This window comes from Melanotaenia boesemani, chromosome 19 (genome assembly GCF_017639745.1).
Source record: "Melanotaenia boesemani isolate fMelBoe1 chromosome 19, fMelBoe1.pri, whole genome shotgun sequence".
Classification (NCBI taxonomy): domain Eukaryota; kingdom Metazoa; phylum Chordata; class Actinopteri; order Atheriniformes; family Melanotaeniidae; genus Melanotaenia; species Melanotaenia boesemani.
In genome coordinates this window covers 8,595,339-8,619,972 of record NC_055700.1, presented here as the reverse complement: position 1 = coordinate 8,619,972, position 24,634 = coordinate 8,595,339, and the positions used below count along the sequence as shown (strand labels likewise).

The following is a 24,634-nucleotide window of genomic DNA, read 5'->3' as shown; positions in this document are numbered from 1 at the left end:
TAGCAGTATTTTTTACCTGTCCGTAATACTCATCGGTCTCGGCAGGCAACACTTTATCAGTGTATATGTCATAGTCTTCTAGATCGCCATAGTCGATGATGTCCTCCTCCTTGAACTTGTCAAGATCTGCATAGTCACCATCGCCTTCCACAGCCAGGCCAGTCCCGGTGGCAGTGGACTTGTCGGTTTCAGTGCCAGTGGAAACCGAAGTGCTTCCACCTCTGGAGACTGATGTCCCTCCAGAGGTGGAAACCGAAGTGCTTCCACCTCTGGAGACTGATGTCCCTCCAGAGGAGGAAGATCCTCCCACAGATACAGAAGCCTCTCCAGTTGACCCACCACCAACGGTGATGGTAGAGCTACTACTGCCTCCACCCTCACCAGTGGAGTAGTAACTATTTATTCCATAATCATATCCATCGCCATAGTCACTGTAGGTGGTTTCCACCTATGGAAACATCCAGAGATTGTTGTCAAGATACAATATTGCAGGATAAGGGGGGAAACTATCACTGAACACTTTACATACTGAAAACACACAAGTGAAAATCCTTTTTTTTTTATAGTAACTCTGGAAAAGGGACAAAAGAGTTTAAATGTGCAAAGAAGATAAAGAAGTAAAGAAAAAGACACACACAAGCAGAAAATAACTGAGATGGTGTTTCAACCTACTGATGTTTTATTGCTGGTCATTGTTATTGAAGTTCCCCCACCACCGGTGACCACCTTGCTCTCAATTCCAGTCCCTGCCCCCAAGTCAATCTTTGCTCCTGCTCCCAGGTCCAGCCCTCCATCGGTGCCGATCCCACTGATGGTAACACGTCGAGTGGTGTCGACTTCAGGTGCAGCCGTGGACTCATCATAGTATGTCCCGTATTCGGTGTAGTCACCGTAGCCGTCGTAAGGGTTGGTGTCCTCTCCGTAGGTGTCGTCTCCTCCGGTGGCAGTATCTGACCTCGTTGTAATGGTGCTGTTTGAGCTGGAAGATGTTGAGGATGATGAGCTGGTGGAAATGGAGGTGGAGCCGGGACCAGTTACCTACAATGTACAGGAATATTGTTATTATTAGCTGTAGTGCGTGTTAAATAATATTTATTTTTGGAACGTAGTCCAGCAGATTGTACTGGCACACTACCTTGACTTCTTTAACAGTTTCAGTCTCAGCATCCGGAGTGGATTCATAAGGCTTGCCATCCACATCATCATAATAGGGGTATTCATAATAGTAGTTGTCCTCCTCTGTAAACTAAAAGAAAAAATCATTACTCTGACATTGAGTGGGGGCATGATTGAGAGACAGAGAATAACAATCATTGATTAATAACATGATTTTTAAATACGATCTACTGCGCTGTTGCCTCTGGCTGGCTGATGTATTTGTGACAGGCTGGCCATCGATCAGAAGCACACAAGAATGCTTTCCGCTTCTAGAAACCTCATACTGCATCCCCGTGTTGTAACTTGCTGCAACTGAATGACTAATTACTCTTGTAGTTTTCCTAATGAGCCTGTCATTTCAAAGAAGAACAAATTTCCTGCACCTTATAGCCCCCCAGCAAAGGAATAGGTCAAGAGGGAGAGCTTCCAGTTCTTCTTGTTACACTTCTCTGACTAACCTTTAATTAGTATGCAACACAGTGTAATGGCTTTCAGCATACAGTGCAGGAAAGCAGGATAAGGCAGGCACCGCATCATTCCTGAGCTTTATTGACTAACTGCACAGCTTGATAACCCTGTTCTACCCATTCAGCATTTTCCTCTGGCAGGTTGTAGTTCTCTTGCATGAGCCAAGAGGCTCCTTTCAGGACAGGAACCAATCGAGATCCCATTTGAGTACTGGAGGAAATTATAGATTTTAGGGAAATAAAGTTATGTAAGGTCAGCCAGAGGAGCACTAACTGCTATCTGGGTTCTACAATGTACAGCATTATTTAATATGCAAAAAAAAAAAGGAAAAAACAAGATCTAAAGTGAACACATAAATTATAAATACAAAAGAGGTAAAAAGGAGAATGTTAATTTTACTCACATGTTCGTCTGTATTGGGGTCCTGGTTCTGTGGTTGATCTGGCATTGGCACTTCACAATCGGGGCTGTAGTGCTCACAGTAGTCAAAGGCAGCACGATGGTCTGCTACAATCATTAGCTGCTGGATGTCTCCCTGGAGAGCACAAGAAATAGGAGAATTATTGGAAACAGCCCAATGTCACATATGGCTACAAACAAAAACAAACAAATAATGCTTCTTCTGGGGAAAAAATTAAATCATCTGCATCTAAACATGTGGTACATTTCTGTTGCAGAACACACAGTCCTGAAACTAGGTCAAGCAGAGGGTGACTAAATGATGAGGAACTTTGTCCCTGGTCCAAGAGTGCTGTTTCACATCAGAGTTGAGCACTAGATTTTGAGACACACAGCCCTCAACATGCAGTTTTGAGTTACTGACTTCATGTAGCTGCAGACGACAACACACACAAACACATTCACCAGGACTGTGTCTTTAATAAGATACATGATTTTAAACAAAAAAATCCAAGTTGCACCTGGATCTGCACAGGGCGTGAGTGATTTTGCTTCCAAGATAATTACGTAAGGGGGCTCTGCATGTGCAGCAGGAAGTACAGGAAGACCTGCAGGTGTATACATCGTGTCAGGGTGAGAGGGGTGAAAGGATATGAGAAGAGAAGAAATTTAAGAGAGAGAAAACTCACAAGATGGAGACAAAGCAGGCAAGACTGACAGAGAAGGAGCAGAAGAGAAAAAGCAAAGGTTCAGCAGGATCCCCAGGCTACATAGGGAGCTGGGTGTGTTAGCCACATGTTTCTTTTAAAGAATGCGTATGGCACTAAAATGCTTTACTGTATCTATCCAAACACATCCCGATCACACTTCCAAACCCAGTGATGTCACTCCACATCAATCAAATACAGAATCAACACAGATGAAGTAACTACATTTTCAGAGGGCAGGAGAATCATGGAGCGATGCAACTGTGAGAACACGGGGTTACGGAGGATGAAGTGTTTTTAATTATGTCCAAGTGCCAAAACTTTGCAATCCCCCAGCATGTTCTTCCAGCTGAAATTCTCCATGCATAGCCATCTTTTCTGACAAACAGAAAAGGATTGCAATAGCGGGCGAGCCCGTGACAATTCGCTGAGGAGCAAAAACCACAACTACACACATCACAAAGTGTCTGTCTCAGATCATTCAATAACCTTTGCAAAGCCCTCACAAGATGATGTTTCCTGCCCTGTGACAGGATTATGATATCAGAGGGGTTTATAACCAATGCAAGAAAATCAGCCTCTCCCTCCAAACCAGAAAGCCATGAATAGCCATTACACAATACTCTCACATATGAACTCAAAGCTCCCAGGAAGCTTTCAGATGTCTGTCTGTGAGCTGCTTGCCTGAAGTGGCAAACCATCAAGAGGCTAGATTTGGTACCAGTTTAACGCTCTGTCTCACTTATTCTAGTGAAACCGTATGTCAAGGTTGCACTGAAAGGGGGACAACTGGTGTTCAGTGTTTTAAATTAGGTCACACTCAATAAGAAATAAGCCCCGTCTACAACAAAAAAGCCCCTCTGTCTGATGCATTGCAACTGCTTTTCTATTCAAATTCCATTTCTTGTGGTTTTCTTATTCTTCTCTTTTTCCCTGCTTTCTTTTTCTCCACCTCCCAGTGCAGCCAGAGGAATGTCAGGGTAGATTATCCTGACAAGTGTTGGGATCCTAAATTTGGCAAGATGAAATAATTAATCATATACCTGCGATTTAATGAGAACACCCCAAGAGCATCATGGGAGAATGTGGTTAATTATGTGTGACATGAACATACAGAAGGAAAGAGGCTTGTGCAAACCTGTTGCAGAAAGGAAAGTGCTGAAAAAGGAGCCAAACTGAGGCGAGAGAAGATGATGACTGGATCTGATGCTACTGAATCTCTAACCAAAGGCATGTAAGTGGAAAAGACATTGGATGCATTTTGATTAGAAAGGTGCACTGTATTCAATCATGTTGGATCATCTACCAATCCGAAGATCAATTCTGCATTAAGAGTTCTGGATTATAACTTCAAGGAATCTAATCGATGCGAGAGCTTTTATCTGTCATTTATTAATTGATCTCCAAAAACAGTTTGCAGGGCAGACAAATGGATTAGATCAATGGATGATTGTATATGATTAATTTGACATGCATGCTTCTCCTCTGGCTTTGATCAAATAAAGACAATAATGAGGAAACCACATAATCTATGGTGCAGGATTTTATAAAAATCAACTTTCTCAGTGAAAGTTTTCTCAAAATGTTGATTCACCACAACAAGACCCTGAAGCAGATTCAGATTTACCATCTTTAAATTCCCACCAAGCATCCCTTGACCACCTCTGGTTTCAAATTTTCAAACGCTTTTTAAGCTGCTGTTGTGCAAATGCAGAAAAAAAGTAGGAAATATTCTCATACTGTACTCAAGCTGTGTGCTAAGGGCTAAATTTCTCATTTGATATTCTGCCAATGAGCTTTTGATTCTATTACTGTAAATGGGAGTTGCATTGCCTCTGAAAAAGGAAGACTGAGGAATTCAGGATGTGATAAGGCTGATTGTTTAACATTTGGAAAAATAAATAAATAATTAAAACAGAGGCACTCTAAAGCATGCCACATAAAATTTACTGCAATACAGCATCACATGCAAATGCATGTACAACCAAGTCAATACCAAAACAGAGCACACCATGAGGTAAGAAAAAAAAAAAAACACACACACACACACCCTGGAATTATAGCATCACACCCAAAACTCTGTGCAAACCACAAAATACATGCAAGTGGCCTTTCTGTTAAAATAGACTGACATTTTTTTTACTCTGGAGCATTATGTGGCACATCACAGTGATGCTTAAGGCAGAATTTTTAGACAATAACAGGAATGGTGTTGTGAGCATCCCCCTGGGCTGCATTGAACTTTGACTGAGCTACTGGCCACGGCTCTTCTGTAATAAGCTCTGGTGGAAAAACCATTGCCTGTGTCTGTGAATAACAACTGACCTCACTTGACATACTTTATATTGAAACTGTACCACTTGGATACACGCAGAACATGCACACGATTCTGTATTGATTATGAAAGCAAAGCAAGCTTACAAATGTTTTTCTTGTTCAACTTCCACATAAACTTTTAGGCTTTCATTCCACAACCTCACCCTGTTTTGCCCCCCACACATTAATCCCTGCTGGACTTTCAGGTTGTGTCCAGATGGGGGCAGGAGAGTGCTCTAGTGAGCACATTGCCAAATATCTGTCTCCATCTGGATTTGACCCACTACCACGCAGGGTAGACCGAGTTCATTGTGTTCCCTCATCTAAATTAAGGAATATGATGCATGTGAGGAAAGGTAATGTTAGTTTTAAAAGCATTAGGACTCACTAAGTGGAAATATATGAAGTAAATGGCTAAAAATTCCAAATAAGAAGTGCACACATATTATTAATTTCTTTTATTTTTCTTTCTGAGAGCATACTAATCAAGATTAATTTTGACTGGAGAAAGACTTTCAGCCGATATCAGGTAAGTCCTGCTCAACAGTTTATCAGGGCTTGTCTCAGAGCTCCACGATGTTTCCATGTTCTGGAGCTTCATGCAGCATACCATGAAGTAAACAGCCAAAATGATTTCTCCACATCCTCAGAGACCACTGATAACGTCTCTGTTGACATTTTACACCTCACACAAGACTAAAACAGAAGCTAAAAGATTAAAAACTAAGTCATTTTTTCTAGAAGGGGTAAGTGGGAGGTCTGAGCCCCTGCTGTATTTCTAATGTGAGCTGCTTTCATGTTCGCACAGACACCCATGAGCTCTGAGCCAGGCCTGAGTCCCCCTGCCAGCCCACACAGGCACAGTCCCAGCACCTGGGCATTCTCCAACCCGACCAAAAAACCCAAACAGCATGCTGCAGAGGTTAGCTTTCTGCACAGGGGCTATAAATCTGTACAGACACAAACAAACAAAATCTATTGTCCACACATCCGTACAATGATGCACATTCAGAGGAACACAGTCACAGATTTAAGCTTTCAGCAGACATAAACTACATTTTCAACCACACAGACTTTCCCCTCCAAACTGCAGCAAAATCTTAGTGCTCAGGGCTGCAGCCAACAGCAACAAGGCCTGTCTGCCACCCTACTTATCCACCATACACCACCTTAATCATTCCCTCACCTCATTGCTACTGTCTCTTTCAGAGCTTCTCTAAATTGTAACCCCACAGCACATCCCTGTTGTATGATATTTTTAATCCCATGTTTCTGAGGAGTGTGGGCAACCATATTCCCATTTCCTGTTCTTTTGGGAAAGTGGAAACCGAAGCAACTCCCCTCACCTAAGAGACGTTGGTTCTCACTGTTTGTATTGGACATTTACTGCGATCTACATAAGAAGTGCTGAAGGCACACCTCAGGATTTGCTGACACAGTGAAGAAACAGCACAGAGAAGAAGGGGGTGAAAGACAAACATCATACATGAGTTATGGAAATTCTCCTAATTATCCACATTGGAAATTCCATCATCCCTGGAGCCACAAAAGTCTAGCATAAATGTATAAAAGAAGTGTGTTATTTCAGTGAAGCATGTCATACTTTAAACAAGACCAAGCAGAGAAATGTGATCAGAACAATGCAAACTTTTGCATTAAGAAAAGTTTGATTCTTTTTTTTTTAAGTATATTATCGCCTAAACTGCTTTCCACTTTGTTGAGAAGTTGTACAGTGAAACGCAGTGGTTAAGTTCTTCACTTTAATCTTTAATGGGTCTAGCCACGATCCATCGTTAGCTTCAAAGCTACATGCAGAAACATCTGGATTATAGTAAGTCTGCATCCAGCTGGGAGAAACTGCAGCTCACGCACAGAGCCAGAATACCTCTCAAATCTATCTCAAATATGTTGCTTTCCCACTGATTTGATTGTATCTGTGGGAAAACTACAAATTGACAGTAAAACTACTCAACTCAAACAGTTTTAAAAGGTAGTTTATTTGACTTTCACATTATTTGAGAGGTTGAATTTGTATTGCTGCATTTCATGGTTCACAACTGATTGATTTGCGATGACATCTACAACATATATTAGTAAAATCTGGCAAAATAGCAGAAACATATGTGTGTTTCGTGTCAAGCAGTCCAAATGAACCACAAACCACAACCTCATCAGTGATTGTTACTCTGAATGAAAAGCTCTGAATACGTTTCAACAAGTACCAATAATGAGATCTAAAATAATTTGTACTTTTTTAGGTTTCTGAAAGTGGTGTAAGATCAAGTAGATTATTTCTGTTCTGGATTTATCTTACTGTCAGTATGTTGTCATTTGTGATCATTTATGTAGAACAGCAGTCATGTGGTTGAACTGTGACACAAACAACAGCTGATATGGAAGTGTGAAGACAACCTGAAGCTAAATACAGTGTGACCCACATCCATGCACCAACCACTCATATGAAATGAAATTACCTTTTTGAAAATGCACCAGCTGCTCTTTATTATTGTCATTCATTTGAATTGCAGTGCTATGATTCACCACATTTTGCCCAGGCAAATGTGCCTAAAGTAGCACTTTGTTCTTCAATTTTACACAAAATTAGGTCCTCAACAAACAATTGTTGCTGTTCATTGCTGCTTTTATTGGTTTGTTTATCTTCAGTGCATTCTAAACTAAGAATACTGCTTACACGGTCCATTTAAAAGCATGTCTTTAGTAGTCAACTAGGATATATTTGGCTTATTTTTTTTAAACAAGGACGTAATACCCTCTCATAATTTCACACTGGAGCCGCCATAAAGGCCCAAGCAGGGCATCAAATTTCTAGCTCTCCTCTAATGGGTCTCCAGGAGAGAAGCCATTATCCATGCATTAAACAGTCAGCTAACTGTTACTGCTTTTTGACCCCCTGCAGACTTTTTATCGCAAAAATCTGGGGCCAGATGCATTTGTTAAAAGTAAGGACACCAATTCAAAAGCTAAGGAGAGTAACTGTTAAAAGGCTAAAATCAAAACTAAAACATGATCCAGGTCAAGGCCCAGCAAACTTAGGCCATCTAGCTGTGAAAACTAAACATGAATGAGTTTAAATTTTTGGAAAAGTCTACAGCAAATATAGCACATTTCATCAAATCTTTACCACAAATGACTGAAAATGTGTACCGAAAGAAGCCTGGCTGAGCAAAAGACAGAAAAATGAAGAAACATCCTGAGGTAAAGATAAGGAAACAGGATGTGTAAAACTCATCAGGCTGTTACAATATAAAAGCTCATTACGAGCATCAAGCTCATGTGTTGCAGGGTTTTACTACTTTTTCCTGGCTTTGGTTGCACCATGGGAGCCCCACAGCTTACTTCATCCCAGTCCCCTTAAAAAAACCTCCCAGCTTTTTGCACTGCTCCCCTATCCTTATCATTTAAATCCCATCACTAACCTGTTATCATCTCAACCTCATCTTCCCATCCCCATCACAGTTTCTTACCAATCCTTCCAAACTTATCACTTAAACACATGCACATCCAAACCCCCTGCCCCATTCTCCCTCCTCTTCACACTATCAGCCTATAACGGTGTTATCCGACTATCAGCGGATAACAAGGAAACCTCTGGATGATGTCATGTGGTACAGCTGCTGTTCCAAAACTGACATCAGAGGGGGAGAGAGCTCCTCATACTTTCCAAAGTATGACCCAAAGGTTTTGGCTCATCTCCTTGAACTTAATGCCCCAACTTCTTCACTCCTTTGAAACTCCTCCTTGAACTTGTTTACGCAAAACTAAAACCTTCTTAAACTCTCAAATACCTTAAATTGGTGTCTTTTTGCTATTCAAAATATATACATATATCCACATTAATGCAGAATGAGGATTCTTTTGCTCTGCTCCAGCTAAGATAACAGAGTCCAGACAAGAAGTGCTGTGTTTGCACAGCTCCACCTCAACTACTTCAATTCAGTCGCCGTCCCCAGCGGATAACCTCTAAGTGAGGCCAAGCGGTCTGTGTGTCCCACTTGCGGTTCCTCAGACCAACCACACACAGCTATTTCACAGCAGAAAGCAAAGGATGGCATTAAATTATTTCTGCTTTTGTTGGCAAATTCGCTCGGAAACAACAGTGAGCAGGGAAATCGAGGGGGAAAATCTGTAGATGAACTCTGTCAAACAGGCTTACTTTCTGAGCAACAGAGGCTTTAAAAGCCTGCAGTCATGAAGAAAATGAAGTTGGAGTTTCCTGCAGGCAATGGCACATAATGGCTGACTTTTACATGGGCTTACTACTTCATTTGTGGCAGATGAGCATTGATTACCAAGTAAAAATACGTGTCTGCTCGCATGAACACCTTAATGCCACTTTAATCATCTCCAACTGACACAATCACAAATTCAGCTCTTATGTAAGCTACAAAGGAAAAAAAAAACATTATGGTACTTATAGAGGGGAGACAGTCTCTCTTTTACCACAATATGCTTGTTAGAGACCAAACCACAAACCACCTCAGCATATAAGTACCACTTATCCTCTGCCTGCTGCACATAAGAAAAAGGCACAGGCTCCTGTAAAAAAAACTTAACAGGCAGATGAAACAGACCATTCACTGTAAGCCGACTATATTAATTTTCCTCTATAAGGGTGATAAAAAATGTTATTTTACTCTTTAAAAAACTGATTATCACCAATAATATTGAACTTTTCATTGTAGAGGAAAATTGGAAAGATAATGCTTAAAAATCAGCTGTGAAAAAATTGTATTCCTACAGGTTTTGGGTGGAAATTACAGGCCTTTCATTCAACTGAAATTTAAATGGCCGACTGGTAAATTGTGTATGTGTTTTCACGCTGACCACCTCTTGGTGGTAATTGACTCTGGCTAAAGTCAACACAGGATCAGACTAAGCTACAAAGAGGAAAAGGGAGTAAGGGGCGGAAAGCAGCACAGCCTGAGCATAATTTGGAAACTATGTGGCATATTTTCCATTTTCTACATGCACTGGAGCCTGTCCTGTCTCCTAACTGGCAGACACACAGCAGGAGGGCTTTCAACATCTCTCTCAAACTATCTGTCCGCTCCCACGGTAACCAGTGGGCTGTGGTCGCACCTCTGATAGCTGGCTAAGATTTAGATTGCTTCTTTATTACTCATATAAAGTATGTCATCGTTGGCAAGGAATAAAATTAGACCAGAACTGTAACTGAGTAAATGTGGCCATCTAGTTGGAAACAGGAGCAATTAACCAGCAGCCATCAGGGGAAATAAAAACTACAAACACACTCATGCAACAACATCTGTATTTACACCTCATTAAATAGCCCACTGTTTCACTAGAAATGTGAACAGCCTTGTACTTCCTGTTTCACTCATAAGCCACATTTTCCCATAACGTTCATTTATTAAAAAAAAAAAAAAAAGATGTATACATTTAACATATATGCATTTTTCATGCTGCAGGCAGCAGGGCAAAGGTTCTGAAAAAGAGCAGGATGTTCTCACTTTGGTTTTTTATCCCATCATATATCTCTCACTTCAAGAGAGGCTAACTTAAAAGATTGCCGGGGGGTGACAACGTCATATTTTTTCTTTTTTGTCTATTCTCAATCAGCAGCAGCAAGGTTACAGGTCAGCTGGCTCGGCATCAGTCACATCAGTCAGCCTCTGTTACTAATTATTATTGAGGGCCTCGGCCTCATAGACTAATCCCCCATTAAACAAGCACAACTCTGAAGGGACAAAGACGACACTATTCCTTGTGCCTTGTGCTCTCAGAGTTTTGCTGTGTGTGTCCCTTACAGGGGTCACGTTAAAGAGCCACAAATATTCACACAAAAACTTGCTACAGGAACTGTCTGAATGAATTTATATGTGTCAAACAAGGTAAAAGCACATGGTATTTCAGCCATATTTGCTATCTCCCTCTGCTGTACATGCAAAAAATGTCACTAGTTAGATTACAGTAAATCTAAAACATACTGCCATAAAGACTTTAGGAGCATAAAAAGAGCTCATTCCATAATTAAAATCATGTTACTGCAAGAAAAATAAATAAAATGCTACAGCCTGTGCAGACACAGAATCCAGACATAAAGCTAGCTGCAGAAATATAAGAGCAGCCACACTGAGGCCAGAGCTTTAAAACAGCACCAACACAAACACAGTTCAGCGGCAAACATATACAGCACATTTGAAAACAGAACAAAATTAGGGGACATGAAGTTCATTTGTGGAACATGTGGAATATATAATACCTAAAATTAAGTTTGATTTGTGATTGTGTAATTGAATATAAGTGGGTGGCAGAGGTCGTGGGATTAAATGTTGGGGGCTCCACAAACCAAATCCACACATCCAAAGAGGATGAGGCCACCACCACAATCCTTCAATTTATGAGCCCTGAAGAGCAGAGGGGGTACTGGGTATGACCAGCACTTACGCCACAGCCACATGTGTCTATTCTGACATTAAAAAGAAGGTTTAACTTTGCCGTTGCCTCATTTTCTATAAAAATCAAAGCCAAGCTGGATGAAGTCTGCATATTGTGCATAAAGAAGAGTGTGTGCATGTGCATCAACCGTCCAACTTTTAAATGAGTAAAAATAACAAATTACCTCACAGAAAATCCAAAGTGATGTGTTCAACTTTTAAACTATAGGATTTAACTAAGTGCAGATCAGATGTAAAAAAAAAACAAACTAAAGTGTAAGGCCTACCTCAAAGACTTCTTCATCAAGTATTCTAGTTCCAAACACTATAATTCCTTTGGTATCAATGATGGGATGGGGGCTTCGGAGCAGCTTCTGGGTGGTCTTCTTTTTACAGTCCAAAATGAGGGTGATGGTCTGCTTGTGCACACTGATGGCCACTCGATGCCACCTGAAATGGGAGGTCAAGTTAATTCACACACTTACTGGGTTACATGCAGCCCAGTGACAATGTACTAACAGGCTAATGGCTTCTTTTGTGTTTTTCTGACCAAATTCAAATATATCCCATTCTTGTTGTGTAAAGTGAGCCTTGAGTTTGAGCTATACACTGACGGCAGGTAAAAGTTACAATACTGGGGATTTAAAAGTGCAATTTTGTTAAACGGATGCTGAAAAAGTGGCATTTTGCAAACGAGGACAATAAACCACGTCAGTGAAAAATAAACCACTATCAAAGGCTAGCACATCCACCTGGTGTCTGATTAGAGGGAAGGATGCATAAACATAAACATTAAACAGAGCCTGATACTTATTTTGCTAGATTGTACAATGAAGATGACAGACTGATGGTGAGAGCACCTACTTTCCATCAGCTAGGTTGACCCCTCTGAAGAGGGGGTAGTCCTCAGGGTCTGGTTTGCCTGTGTGGTCTTCATACAGGAACACAGGAGAGCGACCTGCTTCTAGGCCGAGCTGCTGGATGCCCTGTTCATTGTACACAGACAATAGGAAGGACTGGCTGCCCTTCTTAGGCTTCACTGTGGCCAAGATGGAAAAATCCTCCGGGAAGACATCACCTGGCAGGACAGATGATGGGTTGGACAGAAAAAGAGAGGTTTTGAAGAGTTACGAGCAGCAGTAACCATTCATCTTCATAAGAGGAATAAAATATTGATTTGTGCTCTGGATGTAATTGTATTATCATATCAGGAGACAGACTGTGATCCTGTGTCAAGAGGGAGTATAATGTTTTCACTGTTACTTAAACAGACAAGGATCAGTTGAATTCGAGGAATTGGTAAGATGGGCTCTGAGCTCAGAAAGGAAACAACAGTGAGGTGCAGAGTGCCCAAAATGTAACAGGATAGGATTAATCTGAAAGGGGTGGCTCACAGGCTAGAGGCCAGTCAGAGGAAAAAGAGCTGAAAGTTAGGAGAATTACAAAGTGGATCGTTTCCAGCGCAGCACAGGATGAAAAGCATTAATGACAAAAACATGTGATCCTGGGAGACTTTGTCAAACTATCTGTCAAACTCCTCCTCTCCACTTCTTTCCTCTCCCACAGCTGATGCATCGAACAGACACTGAGGCTCTCCAGTGACGACTTGGAGAGGAGCAAGAATTTTTACAGGAGAAATAATCAGAGACACATTTATTTGGAGATGGAAATACCAACAATATACTGGTATGTGAGCACATGAAAGATATGAAAAAGATGTGTTAACCCCTATCTGCATAGTTCCACTGAGCAGCTTCAACTATTTCCTCCATTTTGCCAAAGGAACACATCTGCCAGACAAATTCCCTTAGAGTGGCGTACCTAGGAACCCTGAAAGAGGCTTTCCAACTATCCAAGGAGACTGTTGCTAGTTACTGTAGGGTTTACACTGCACTTGAGTTTTCTTTCTTTTTATCTTTTAGTTTGGGAAATTTGAGATAATCAAGCTATGTTGAAGCTACTAATGTTATGAGAAACCAACAGCCTGGGTTGTGTTGATTAAAGTAGAAAAACCACTTGAAATCCAGTAGCAATCTTTTACTCTTTAGCATCTGCATAGCACAGATTTCCAGACAAGCAAAAAAAGAGAAGCTTTGAGGCTAAAGTGGGATTGTAGGACCATCAAAGTCTCTTACCCTGTCGTCTTTTAAAAATAATATGAGACAGACTGGAAAAATGCTAAATGGTGGGAACTTCTAATTGGTTCATATCTAATAATAAAAGATGCCCTTGTAGGAATGTAATGTAGAAACCTGAGATTAAAAAGAAAAGCAGAGATACAGCAACAAAATTTGCAAATGTCACCCTTTCCTTTATTCCTTTTTTGCATCATGTCTGCCCATGTCAGCATCTGGATGTCGGATTGCCTTCCTGTCTTCCTTACTGCCATTTTCTATCATTCCTTCATTAATGCAAAGCATCAAATCACATCATGCGGGGAGCACATGCCTTGGCAGTGTGCTCCCTCAGGAATTCTGCTTGGCATCATATGAGAAATATTGTTTTAATTGACAGATGCAGGAGAGAAAGGACATCAAAACGAGGAAGACAAGCGTGACAAGGCTTCAGAAATCTCATGTGGAGAAGATTGGTTAAAAAAGACAAGTTTAAAAGTCTATAGCAGGTCGAATATAAGAATTTTAAGTGCTGAGAGGCTAAAAAAGGAAGAAAAGAAAAGCAACACTGAAGAGTCTTTATTGCTGTGTCCTTTTGCATGTAAGCCCCGTCTATCACAGGGACAATGAACCAGTGCTGGTTCAGGTCAGGCTGTTTGTGTGGAGGTGAAGGGTCAGCGGAGGGGTGAAAGAGAAACTAATGCACAGAGAAAAGCAATAAAGAGTGTGAGAGAAATGAGAATAACTAATCTACAAATATAAAAAACTCAATCATGTTGAAAAATTAAACTCTCCTGTTTGTAAGTTGTACATATATGTAAAAAAAAAGTTCCCATTCATGGTTTTGTGTTTATAAGTTATACCAATGGCCTGAAAGAATCTCAATCAAAATAAGGAGAAAACAGGGATGGATGGAGTTAGAGTTTTCTCTGGAAGGTGCCTTTAACCCGTTAAGGCCCGACCCATGAAAAAATGGTAAGAAAAGTCCAAATTTTAAATATGAATTCTTTATTTAACAAAATGTAACAAAAAAAATTAACATTTTTGGGGGGGATATCTACCATTTATTACTATGTGATATATTAAAAATATTATAATGTGGTTTTCTGCTTCTGGGTATCTATTAGGGGACAGAAGACAAGTATCAGATTGTGTTCAACAGGATTTTGAGCAAAGTTTATACCATAAATTGAAGCAAAATGTCTCAGGCCACTAGAGGAGAGATTACTCTTTCTTTATTCAGTATCAGAGTTTTCTTTGTGAGTATGTTGACACAGTGGGAATGAAAACACTGGTGCCAGGAATCCAGACAGTTTGCGGCGGCATCACCACCTCCGTCAAGCTATAAGCGGTCCGGGAAAGGCAGAAACCCCATGACAACTTGGGACATCTGAACCAGCAAATCTGGTAAAATTCTGTATTTTCTTCCAGATTGAATAACTGAACAAAGCTGCTTATTTTAATAAAATACCTCAAGTATCTCTTAGACAAATCTGTGGTGTAAGTAGCAGTAAAAGGGAAGGAGTTCACTTACAAGTTAAAAGAAACTGAGGAATCTGTTTCTGGTTTCCCACTACTGGCAGTTGACATGCACTTGTCAGTCATTTTCCTCTTATTTATGAAACATGCAGAATTTCAAAGAACAGCCAAAAGTCAGGCAAGGGCAGGAGTTGTGCCAACACCTCAGCTGATGCTCCCTGTTATCTGTCAATGTGTATACAAGCAGTAAAACAGGGTAGAAAGACCTGTAATTGGTTATTCAGTCATAGCTGTGTAGAAATCCCTCCCTCTGAATGAGATAATATGTATTCCAGTGGTTCTGCATTTTGCTGTAGATGTAAAAGTATAAATGGAAAGATAAAACATAAGTTGCTGAAAACACCTACTTCTATCTTGCAGCAAAAGGTCTGAAGCCTAAAAAGAACAGATTTGCTTTCTTTTTTTTTATTAATTCTAAAGTAAAATAATGGTGTTTATTTATTTTTTTTTTTACTTCTGGTGTTATAGCTATCTATATAGATGAAGTACAAACAAAACAAACTGTATACAAGACCAAAACACTAGACAGCCTGTAATCTACCATCCTTATCTCAGCTAACGATGAACCTGCTTTCACTTCATATTAAAAAGGGTTAATAATACATTATTTAACACTGATTAATTATGCATCTAAGCAGCACTGTTATCGATATTTACATGTAATGATATCTGTGTGTTTTTAAGCCATAATTAAATTCAGTAATATTTTTCATGTAGTACAGGGTAAGTTCTGTACATCCTCCACAGTTCCCTAACCTAGTTGTTTTTTTTTTTTATTTCTTCATTCAGCTAGAAGCTGAAAAGGAAAATATATTCACCTATCAATAAATATGTCAATAAATTTGTTCTAAGACATGGGCAGCAGTTGCATTAAATGGCCTAATCTACTGTATAACAGTAGCAATAACTGTTAAGCTGTGATTGTCTATGTAAACATAATGAGCATGTAATCGTTTATGTCACTGAAACCCTGAACTGAATGGCCGGTGCCTTCACCAGTTCTCTGAACACTGATTTATAGCTAAACTTTGTCAGAGGAAAAACTGCTGCTTTGCTCTTTCTTTGCCAATTCTTGGCTGTTGTCCATTTTGCTAAACACTTATATACTTATAAATACTTATATGGTTGGAAAGTTACAAACCAGGACAACAGCCACGTGAAAGGTTTCCCTTTTTCTTCATTTCGCACTCACATGCAGGTAAGAAAGGTCTCCTCTGTTTTTAGTGCTGCAGCAGTTACAAATGAATCATCTCTTCCGCATGTTTGCCTAATGATTGCATGTCTGCACTTGCTCTTTTCCAACACATCATCACAGACTGTCTGTGGTTAAGGGGTCACAGGCTAGTGTGTTCCCAATCAGAGCTGCTGTGGATTTTATTACCAACATTATAGTCATAACAAAAGGAGTGTGTTTGCATGCCTTTGATTTTTTTTTACAGTATACTGTGTGTGACTTTATTTCTAACCTTTCAGAATCGGGATGCTGTGTTGGTAATTTAGGCAAACTACTGGCAGGCTTTGGGCCAAAGTCATAGCTCAGTAGCAAACATAGTTAAAGGAAGAAAAAATAAATGGATAAAATGATCTCACAGGTTTAGCTGCTTGCTGGAATATATTAGCTGTACATTCTTGTAACATCCCGGAGAGAGCAGGGCCACATCACAAAACTACGAATGGACTGGAAGCCTTCAAGCCACAGACAGCTAGTTAGTCTGTTTGCACCTTAAGACCATGTGGTGCCTGTTACAAACCCCTCCAGTTGGTTTGTTTTATGTAGACTGTTATTTTGGATGATCCAGAGTAGCATGTGTGTAATTATAGAATGTGTGTCTAAACAAAGACCCGTATGGGGCTGTACTGTCATACAGCATCAAAGCGAGCAGTATTTATTTGATTGGAGAGCATGTCAGGGCAGGCAGGCCGCAGAAGCCTTGTGGCTATAGTATAAGCCAAAAGGAAGACGGATCAAAGGTCTACTAAGGCCACAGCAGCATCTAAGAGGACTATGAATGAGGATGCCATCCAATCTGAGCTTTCTGAAAGGGTTATTATTTCGCTCTGTTTTTCTATATCTGAACCACTCAGCTTTTCATATACAGTACAGTACAGAGAAGAGAGTTCAGCATGTTTCACTAGACAGACATCAGATCAAACATTAAGGAACAAAGCATTGCAAGGCACCAGCAGCAGTCATGGAGAAATTATAGAGAGGAAAATTTATGAAGCCTGAGGGCAAAAGAAAGACAAGGAAAGAGTACAGAAGAGGGAGGAGAGAAAGAGTCAAGTAATATTGCAGTTCAACAGAGCTGCAGCTCAGAGCCACGTCAGCACAATAGAACAAGGCAAAAGTGGAACCCCAGACTTCCCTCCCCTCCACCACCCCTATTTTCACCACTTTTCCATCCTCAAGCTCCTCCTACAGCATCAAACATTACAGGGCTGGATCTCACACAGCTGCTGCCTTTTCAAGAAGCATGAATTATCTTATGATAATTATGAAGGCTGAGCATTAACACCAGCTAGGTAGCAGATATCACACACTTTTTTGTATTAAAAATGGTTATAAAGATGTAGAGACACCTACAGTAAATATTATTAGGAGAATGAAAAATACAACGGCAGACTGTTCCAGCCTAAGAAAATCATTGTAAAGTCGACATAAATTTGAAGCCAGTAAATTTGCAGCCTCTAAGTAGCCAAAAGCCCATGTAAATGGATTTTCAATCATATATAAACAAATTAAAGGTAACAAAGCCAACATTAAAGATGGTTTTAAATCAGATACTCACCTGGGTACAGCTGTTTGGTGGGGGCACTGAGCTGGGCATCTTTGGATACTCTGTAAGCCACATCTGGTTCTTGTGTCGACCTCCTATGTGAGCAGAAACCTGTTGTTTTTGTAACTCCCTCAGGTAAACTGTGAAAATCTAAAATCTTCAAGAGATCAGCTGGTTCCGCTACAGAGAGGAAAAAAGACAAAAGGGGGAGAGATGTTAGATTAATACAGGAAACTGGTTGGAATGGCAATAAACAAATCACCAGAATAACTGCATCAATATTTGATTTTTAATGCAAAAGACACATGAATTCAGTCCATTTACAAAAGCTTTCAAAAGAGTTTTGAGTAATAGTCCTTGCAAGGTACTTTTTATTATGAATCTAATTCAGTTTTCTGGTTTGCTTATTGTAAAAGGGGAAAAAAAACTTTTATAACTATTATGAGATGTTTTCACTGGTAACAAGCAAATAAATTGTTTATCTAAAAATTTACATATTGTCTAAATTCACTTCCATCATTTAATCCAGAAAACTCAGGAGTAAGTCATGTGATTAGGCACTTTATATACACACACACACATATATATATATATATATATAAAGATATAGATATAGATATTATAGCTCATAGACTTTAGAGCTAAATTTAGCTGAAATCTGTTTTAGAAAGTACTTTTCTGAATTCAATCAATGTGACAAAGTCTAATTTTATTTTGAATAAACTTAATTTATTTCCTTGTTACCATCTGAAACAATTCATTTTAGTTGCTTTTTTACCTATATGGCTGAATTATGTAGATTTTCTGTCTTTTGCTGACTCAGAACAACTTCTTACTCAGCAGGACACATAGCTGAGGTTCAAAGAAGATTTATGTTATCCATTTAAGCTCTAAAGAGAGATATGCCCATTTATAGATCACCATGATCATGGGTTACAGCTACACAAAAACCAATCCTTCCATCCACTTCACTGCAACGCTGAGTCCAACGCTGCCTTTTTTTGACCACAACCATGCAATTAGCACACTCTCAAGCCGGTCGTCTTGGCTGTAACCAGGCCAACCGCAGAAGTACACTGGGTCACAACAATGTGACTTTGAGTTTGACCCCGGACCACACTGCCACATGCCAAAACCACCCAGGACAAACAGCTGTTTCTGCAGCCAGATGCACACATAACAAGCTACATGATGACACAAAGCTTTGCCCATGCACAGATCTCAACAGAAAGCTGGCACTCGTTCTTCAGAGAGCTAAGGGTGACTAAGGACAACAGAGGATTTTTTTTTTTGGTTATAGTTCCAATTTGACACATATGTAAATATCAAGTATCAAAGGTGGTCCCTTTGACATGAAGCAAAACCACACCACTGCACAGGTAAAGCAACTCTGGTGTCAATACAAAAAGACCACACACTGTTCCACATCCATTAAAGAGTTAAAAGGCAGCTCAAAAGGTGTAAAGATAAAGGGGCACATAGAAATTGTGCTTTAGTACTGTTTGCATTGCCCTGGAACAACCTCCAGCTGGATGCCATTATGCATGACTCACGTGGAGCAGAGATCTATTAAAAAAAAAAACTCAACGTTCTTTAACAGAGGGTTTCATTTAAGAACACTTTGGCTGCACATGTTTCTCTACAGCTGTGCAGTTAAAAGAAAGAAATTCCCTCCTCATCTGCTGAAGTCTGATTGCATATTTCCTACATTATCAAAAAGATCAAATCTCAACTAAAGCTGAAAGTCACCGGACATTGAATATCTTGACATCCAATAAATTAAATTTATACATTGTGGACTACAGAGGAAAAAATGTCAGATATATTAAGTGTGGGATAATATCCTAATTCTGATTACAGTAATTCTTTGGGAGTTGCATTAAGAAGGAGAACATGTATTTGTAAAGAAATCTATCAACTCAAGCACCACGCCCATCTGCTTGAAGATTCACCGAGTCCAGCGTTCCAGCATGCCAAAAATACAACTACTGTTACACTCCTGTCAGTCAGTCCCACAAGATGACCAAGCTTCTAAGAGGGTAAAGGGTCTCAACAAAAAGACAACTTCATCTGTCATCACCTCACAATGAAGTGACAGACAGAATATAGCCCACCAGCCGGGAAATGTCTTTCATTCACCATGATGACAGAGCTTCATTTAATGAGACTGGCTCTCAGAGCTCTGCAGCAGAGCAATAAAACAGAATGTGGGACTGTTATCTGATGGAAAACTTACTCCTGTTACAAATATCCAGATGTATCTGTAATTAATCAGCTTCTACAATTTGTCTGGATCTTTTTGATACAAACAGGTTAATAACTGATTCACAGCAGTCAAACATAATTTAGCTCTAGGGGTATTTATATACATTTTGATGACTGAAATGTCTTATTTTCACAATAATTTATAGCTAGATATAGCAAATAAGTTAGATGGTAAAAGCTAATGTTGACCATTGTAGCAATTAATGTAAAATGATACCTATTTCTACTAAATTTGAACACCAGTGTTTGTTTAATTCTTTGGAAAACTGTGCAGTAACTCTCCGCAACAAGATAGCTTCTGCTTTACAACACTCCTGCTCTCCAAAACCAATTGTGTTGTCAAGGTTTCGCAAACAAGCACAATAAAATAAGCATCCTCAATACACTTCCTAAATAATGCAATTAAAATTAAAAATCCCCCTTAAAAAAAAAAAAAAAAAAGACTAAAAACTGACAGCCACTAAAACTGACAGCAAAATTCCACATAAACCGACACAAATAGCATTTTAATTAAAAAATAAGAACTAGAGTAATCTAAAGGCAAAAATTTTCTTACACAACCTCAGATATAAAAAGCCATAAAATTCCCTTTAACTCCCCAAGATCCAGGAGCACATTATCCCTTTGGAAATATATTTGGAAATATGTCAATCAATTACTAACAGTTGCACTGAGGCCATCCATAAAAGGCATGGAAACACCACACAGTAAACTCTGTCTAAACAACAGAGCTCAACTATTGTGCTTCAACCTGATAGTGACATTTAGGTGCTTTTAACTTAACAAGCATGGCTGCTATTTCCCCCTTTATACATCTTCATGTAAGCAGTAAAATTATTGTCAAAATAGTTCAAAACCATCCATAACATGAAACTACATTAACTATTAACCAGCGTTACATATTCTAACGCCTTCACCTTTTCCCCATTTGTTTTTAAGCTTTGTTTTCTTGAAATAAAGCTTTCACAACATAAACTAGCTGTAGCTGCTGGCAAACTACCTCCACTCATCAGCCATTTCATTAGTTTACAGATCACAACAACACACACATATTGCTAAAAGATTCAATAAAATGTCTTTGGGCAACAGAAAACCCCACACTCACAATGCATCATAGCAATTTCTCTGTCACAGCAGCAATAACAGCAACATAATAACGTTCAGCTCAGTATCACAGCTGAGAGGGAAGAAAGGGGAGGTTTGTGAAGAGCATCCAGCCGATGTTAACTGTGTCATGACCCTGCCATTGCTAATCTACACTGACACGATTCAATTCTGGGAAAGATCAGTAGCTTTAAGGGAAAGGAAACAACTGTCATCAGGATTCCTTTTATTCCTTATCAGGTGACCACTATTTACAACCAGTCAAAATCTTCCACCTTCTCATTTCCTTTGTGCGGTTTCTTTTTATTGTCACATGAAACTCCAAAGTTCATCAGGTTTTGAATCCCCCATGGAGAAAAGTACCTTTCTAGTGAGGGAATGATGTAGGTGATGCAAAGAGAGAGAGAAAAAAAACATATTCCTCCGTGATAAAACACACTTCAAAAATATGCAAACACAAACATTATTCCTCCCTTATTTACATATTTTCACGCAACTTCATTCATGAATTTCTGTCACCGGCAGTCGACCTGCCAACGGAGGTTGTCCTGACCACATCCTAAGCCACAGGTATGGGTCTCAATCCCACCTTGTTAAAGTGAGATGTTTAAAACTTGGCATGGCAGGTCCCTTGAGAGACCAACACCTCTGCCACTGGATGCTAAAAATACTTTCCCCGCTGACCACAGCCCCTTACATCCAAAAGGAGAGTTCACCACAAATATACAGAAACTGTTTATATAACACGGTCTTGTGTACATTTGCTCTCGGCCAGTCTGCTGTCCCTCTTATGCTGCTGTAACTACTTTCATGCAAGGAAATATGACACAAATAAGGAGGAAAGTAAATACAGTGCAGCCTTTAAGCTTCAGGGCTCCGAGGAAACCTCTTCATATGTAAATAAAAGGATCTTTTTTTCCTTTGCCTCTCATGTTATTCATGCATTGCTTTCACCAACACACATAAACACTGTTCCAGAAGTATGTGGTACTTGACTCAGACACAGGGCCTCAGCTGTAAACAAGTAAATGCAATCACAGCAGTTACAAAATAGAGCAACCAAGGACATCCCACGTCAAATAATTTCTGTGAATGTGGTTAGCAACCATTAGCAGTGACACACGATTTATTCATGTTAAATTAATTCATAAAAACTGCAAAATCCAAGTTGCCATTCTTTTATCATTTGACATGACCATCATTAAAGGGTGTTTTTTCTACCACTCCTACAGATGGGCCTTAGGGAAAACCGTGCAGTGGAAAACTTGTAAATCACATCTATAAATTACACAGAAAACTGCTGTATCTTCATTTTAGCATGCTAAAATATCAGTGTCTAACTTTGCATTTTATAAGATTGTTTGTCAAACATAGGGATGGGTGAGTCTGCAGGATTGTAAAGGATAATGAATTCATTAAAGTATTGTTTAAATGTGAGTTAATTTAAAGGGTGGGGTGATTATATTACAGTTTACTGTTGCAGAAAGAAGGAGGCATGGTGTGTGTTTATAAATATCACCCTTTTCTTATCTGTTTTTTTCTTTCTTTTTCCTCTTTGTATGTGAGTAGGGGCTAGTGTGCCAGATTCATAATCCTACTTTTGGCTAAGTGCCAAGACTGTGGTGGATCCCATTCTTCTAAGTATCCATCCAACGTCTGTTTTCACAAATGCACACATTCTTGAACACACAGCCTCTGTAACAACTATTAGTGACTCCAGACGGCACCATTTCATTTGACAGGAGGAGGGGTGCCGGACCAGTGAATTAGAACCTTTTCATGGGGGGGATTAACATTCTTCCCTATTTCGCTGCCCCCTATCCTCCTCCAGTCCTTCCTGAAGTGAGGCCTAGCTCTCCAGGCACATGCTTGACCTGGTGCTGAGGACAAGGACTAATTAGCAGCCGTAAAGAGGACCCTGCCTCTTCTGGTAACCAACACAGCTGAATACAAGAATGCCCAATGAGAGACTTCCCCCTCCTAGAGCGCAACACAGACAGGAAGGGTGTAAGAGTCTTTTTTTTTAATGCACCTGATTTTGTTATAAAACTTGAAGCCAACTCTTGTGAAGTTGGACTCTGGCTGTGAGTGCAGCAGGTTACAATTATAGTCCTTGCTTTAATTACTTTAAACAGGACTATGTAACTTTTAAACATAGAAATAAGATGTTGTTATCCTTATTTATTAAAAGTGGAAAAAGTGAAATTCATACCAAATAAAATCCACTCTTGCCGACTCACCTGCACCTATACCTCACTTGGTGTAACATGACTTCATGCTCCATAATGTTAGTTAATGTTATCAAACTGACAGCCAGTATTAGCGTGTTGCTAACTGTACAGGTAAACTTGTATCACAGCCTAATCTATACTAATTTTCATTAAATATAAAATTGGGAAAGACTTTAATCAATATTCAGTCCAGCTATAAATGGCTCTGCAAAGGTTGTGGGTATGTACTAGCTCTAGGGTTGTCACAATATTAACATTTCAAACTTGATACTGATACAAAGGAGGATGCTCGATACCTTTTTCGATATTACACTGAACAATGTTAACATTGAGTCCTCCAGGGAAATGCTGCAGGGTGCCCTCTGCAGTACCTGTTTAAATTGGGTAGAGGCAGCTGGTGAACCAGCAGGTGCCAAAGTGGCCTTTAAGTATCGATACCCGTACTAATTAATACCTAACTAGACACAAAATTTTATAATTGATTAGTATCTGAGAATCATTTTTTTACAACACTGATTGGCTCTGGGTTCAATCAGCATTGATGGGAATACAACACATGGGATCAGACAGCTTTCAATAATGAGTGAGGGTGCTGCACTCAGAGCTGCAAGTGTGGGAGCAATTTCCTTTTCTTTAAAGAAACACATTTATCAACAGTAATGTCTCACATAGAGGCTCTGAAACTCAAACCAATAACGTAATTATCTCAAAAAGTCATAATTATCTCAAATGTTTTGGCCAACACAGTCTACAGGACACAGTAGGCATCCTTTCATGTGGCTAAAGCTGTAGGTTTTATACACCTCTGAGGGTAAAAACACTATTACTCGTAATAAGAGTCACACTGTTGTAGAGGGTATACCTGAAATTAAAGACCAAATTCAGCTCTTTACTTTTGGTATAAGTGATTTAGCTTTAAGCAAGATTTTAGGGGTGGTGTTAAACTGAGGTAGTTTAACTAAAAACAAAAGCAATAAATCTGGATTAAAAGTAAGTCCTGCAAAATACTACTAAATACTGAAGATAGGAGGGGAAAAGACCTAAGACACATTTCCATGAGCAATGATGCTAAGTTGCTGTTTCAGGGTTTCATGTGGCCAGACATAGGAATCATACTGCTGGCGTTGTGCGTATGCT

At 39.6% G+C, this 24,634-nt stretch overlaps 1 protein-coding gene across 3 annotated transcripts in view; it reads right to left on the bottom strand.

The window, feature by feature from the left end:
- col5a1 (procollagen, type V, alpha 1) overlaps positions 1-24,634 on the bottom strand; it is a 73,512-nt gene that overhangs the window by 33,564 nt on the left and 15,314 nt on the right. For 2 of the 3 annotated variants that reach the window (XM_041969782.1, XM_041969781.1), the window contains exons 2-8: positions 17,910-18,077; positions 12,332-12,545; positions 11,755-11,917; positions 2,030-2,161; positions 1,136-1,246; positions 673-1,038; positions 17-448 (exon numbers count right to left, since the gene is read on the bottom strand). In XM_041969782.1, coding sequence (XP_041825716.1) covers positions 17-448; positions 673-1,038; positions 1,136-1,246; positions 2,030-2,161; positions 11,755-11,917; positions 12,332-12,545; positions 17,910-18,077 — 1,586 coding nt within the window. The remainder of the gene's footprint in view (positions 1-16; positions 449-672; positions 1,039-1,135; positions 1,247-2,029; positions 2,162-11,754; positions 11,918-12,331; positions 12,546-17,909; positions 18,078-24,634) is intronic. The other variant, XM_041969783.1, reaches the window with a different exon arrangement.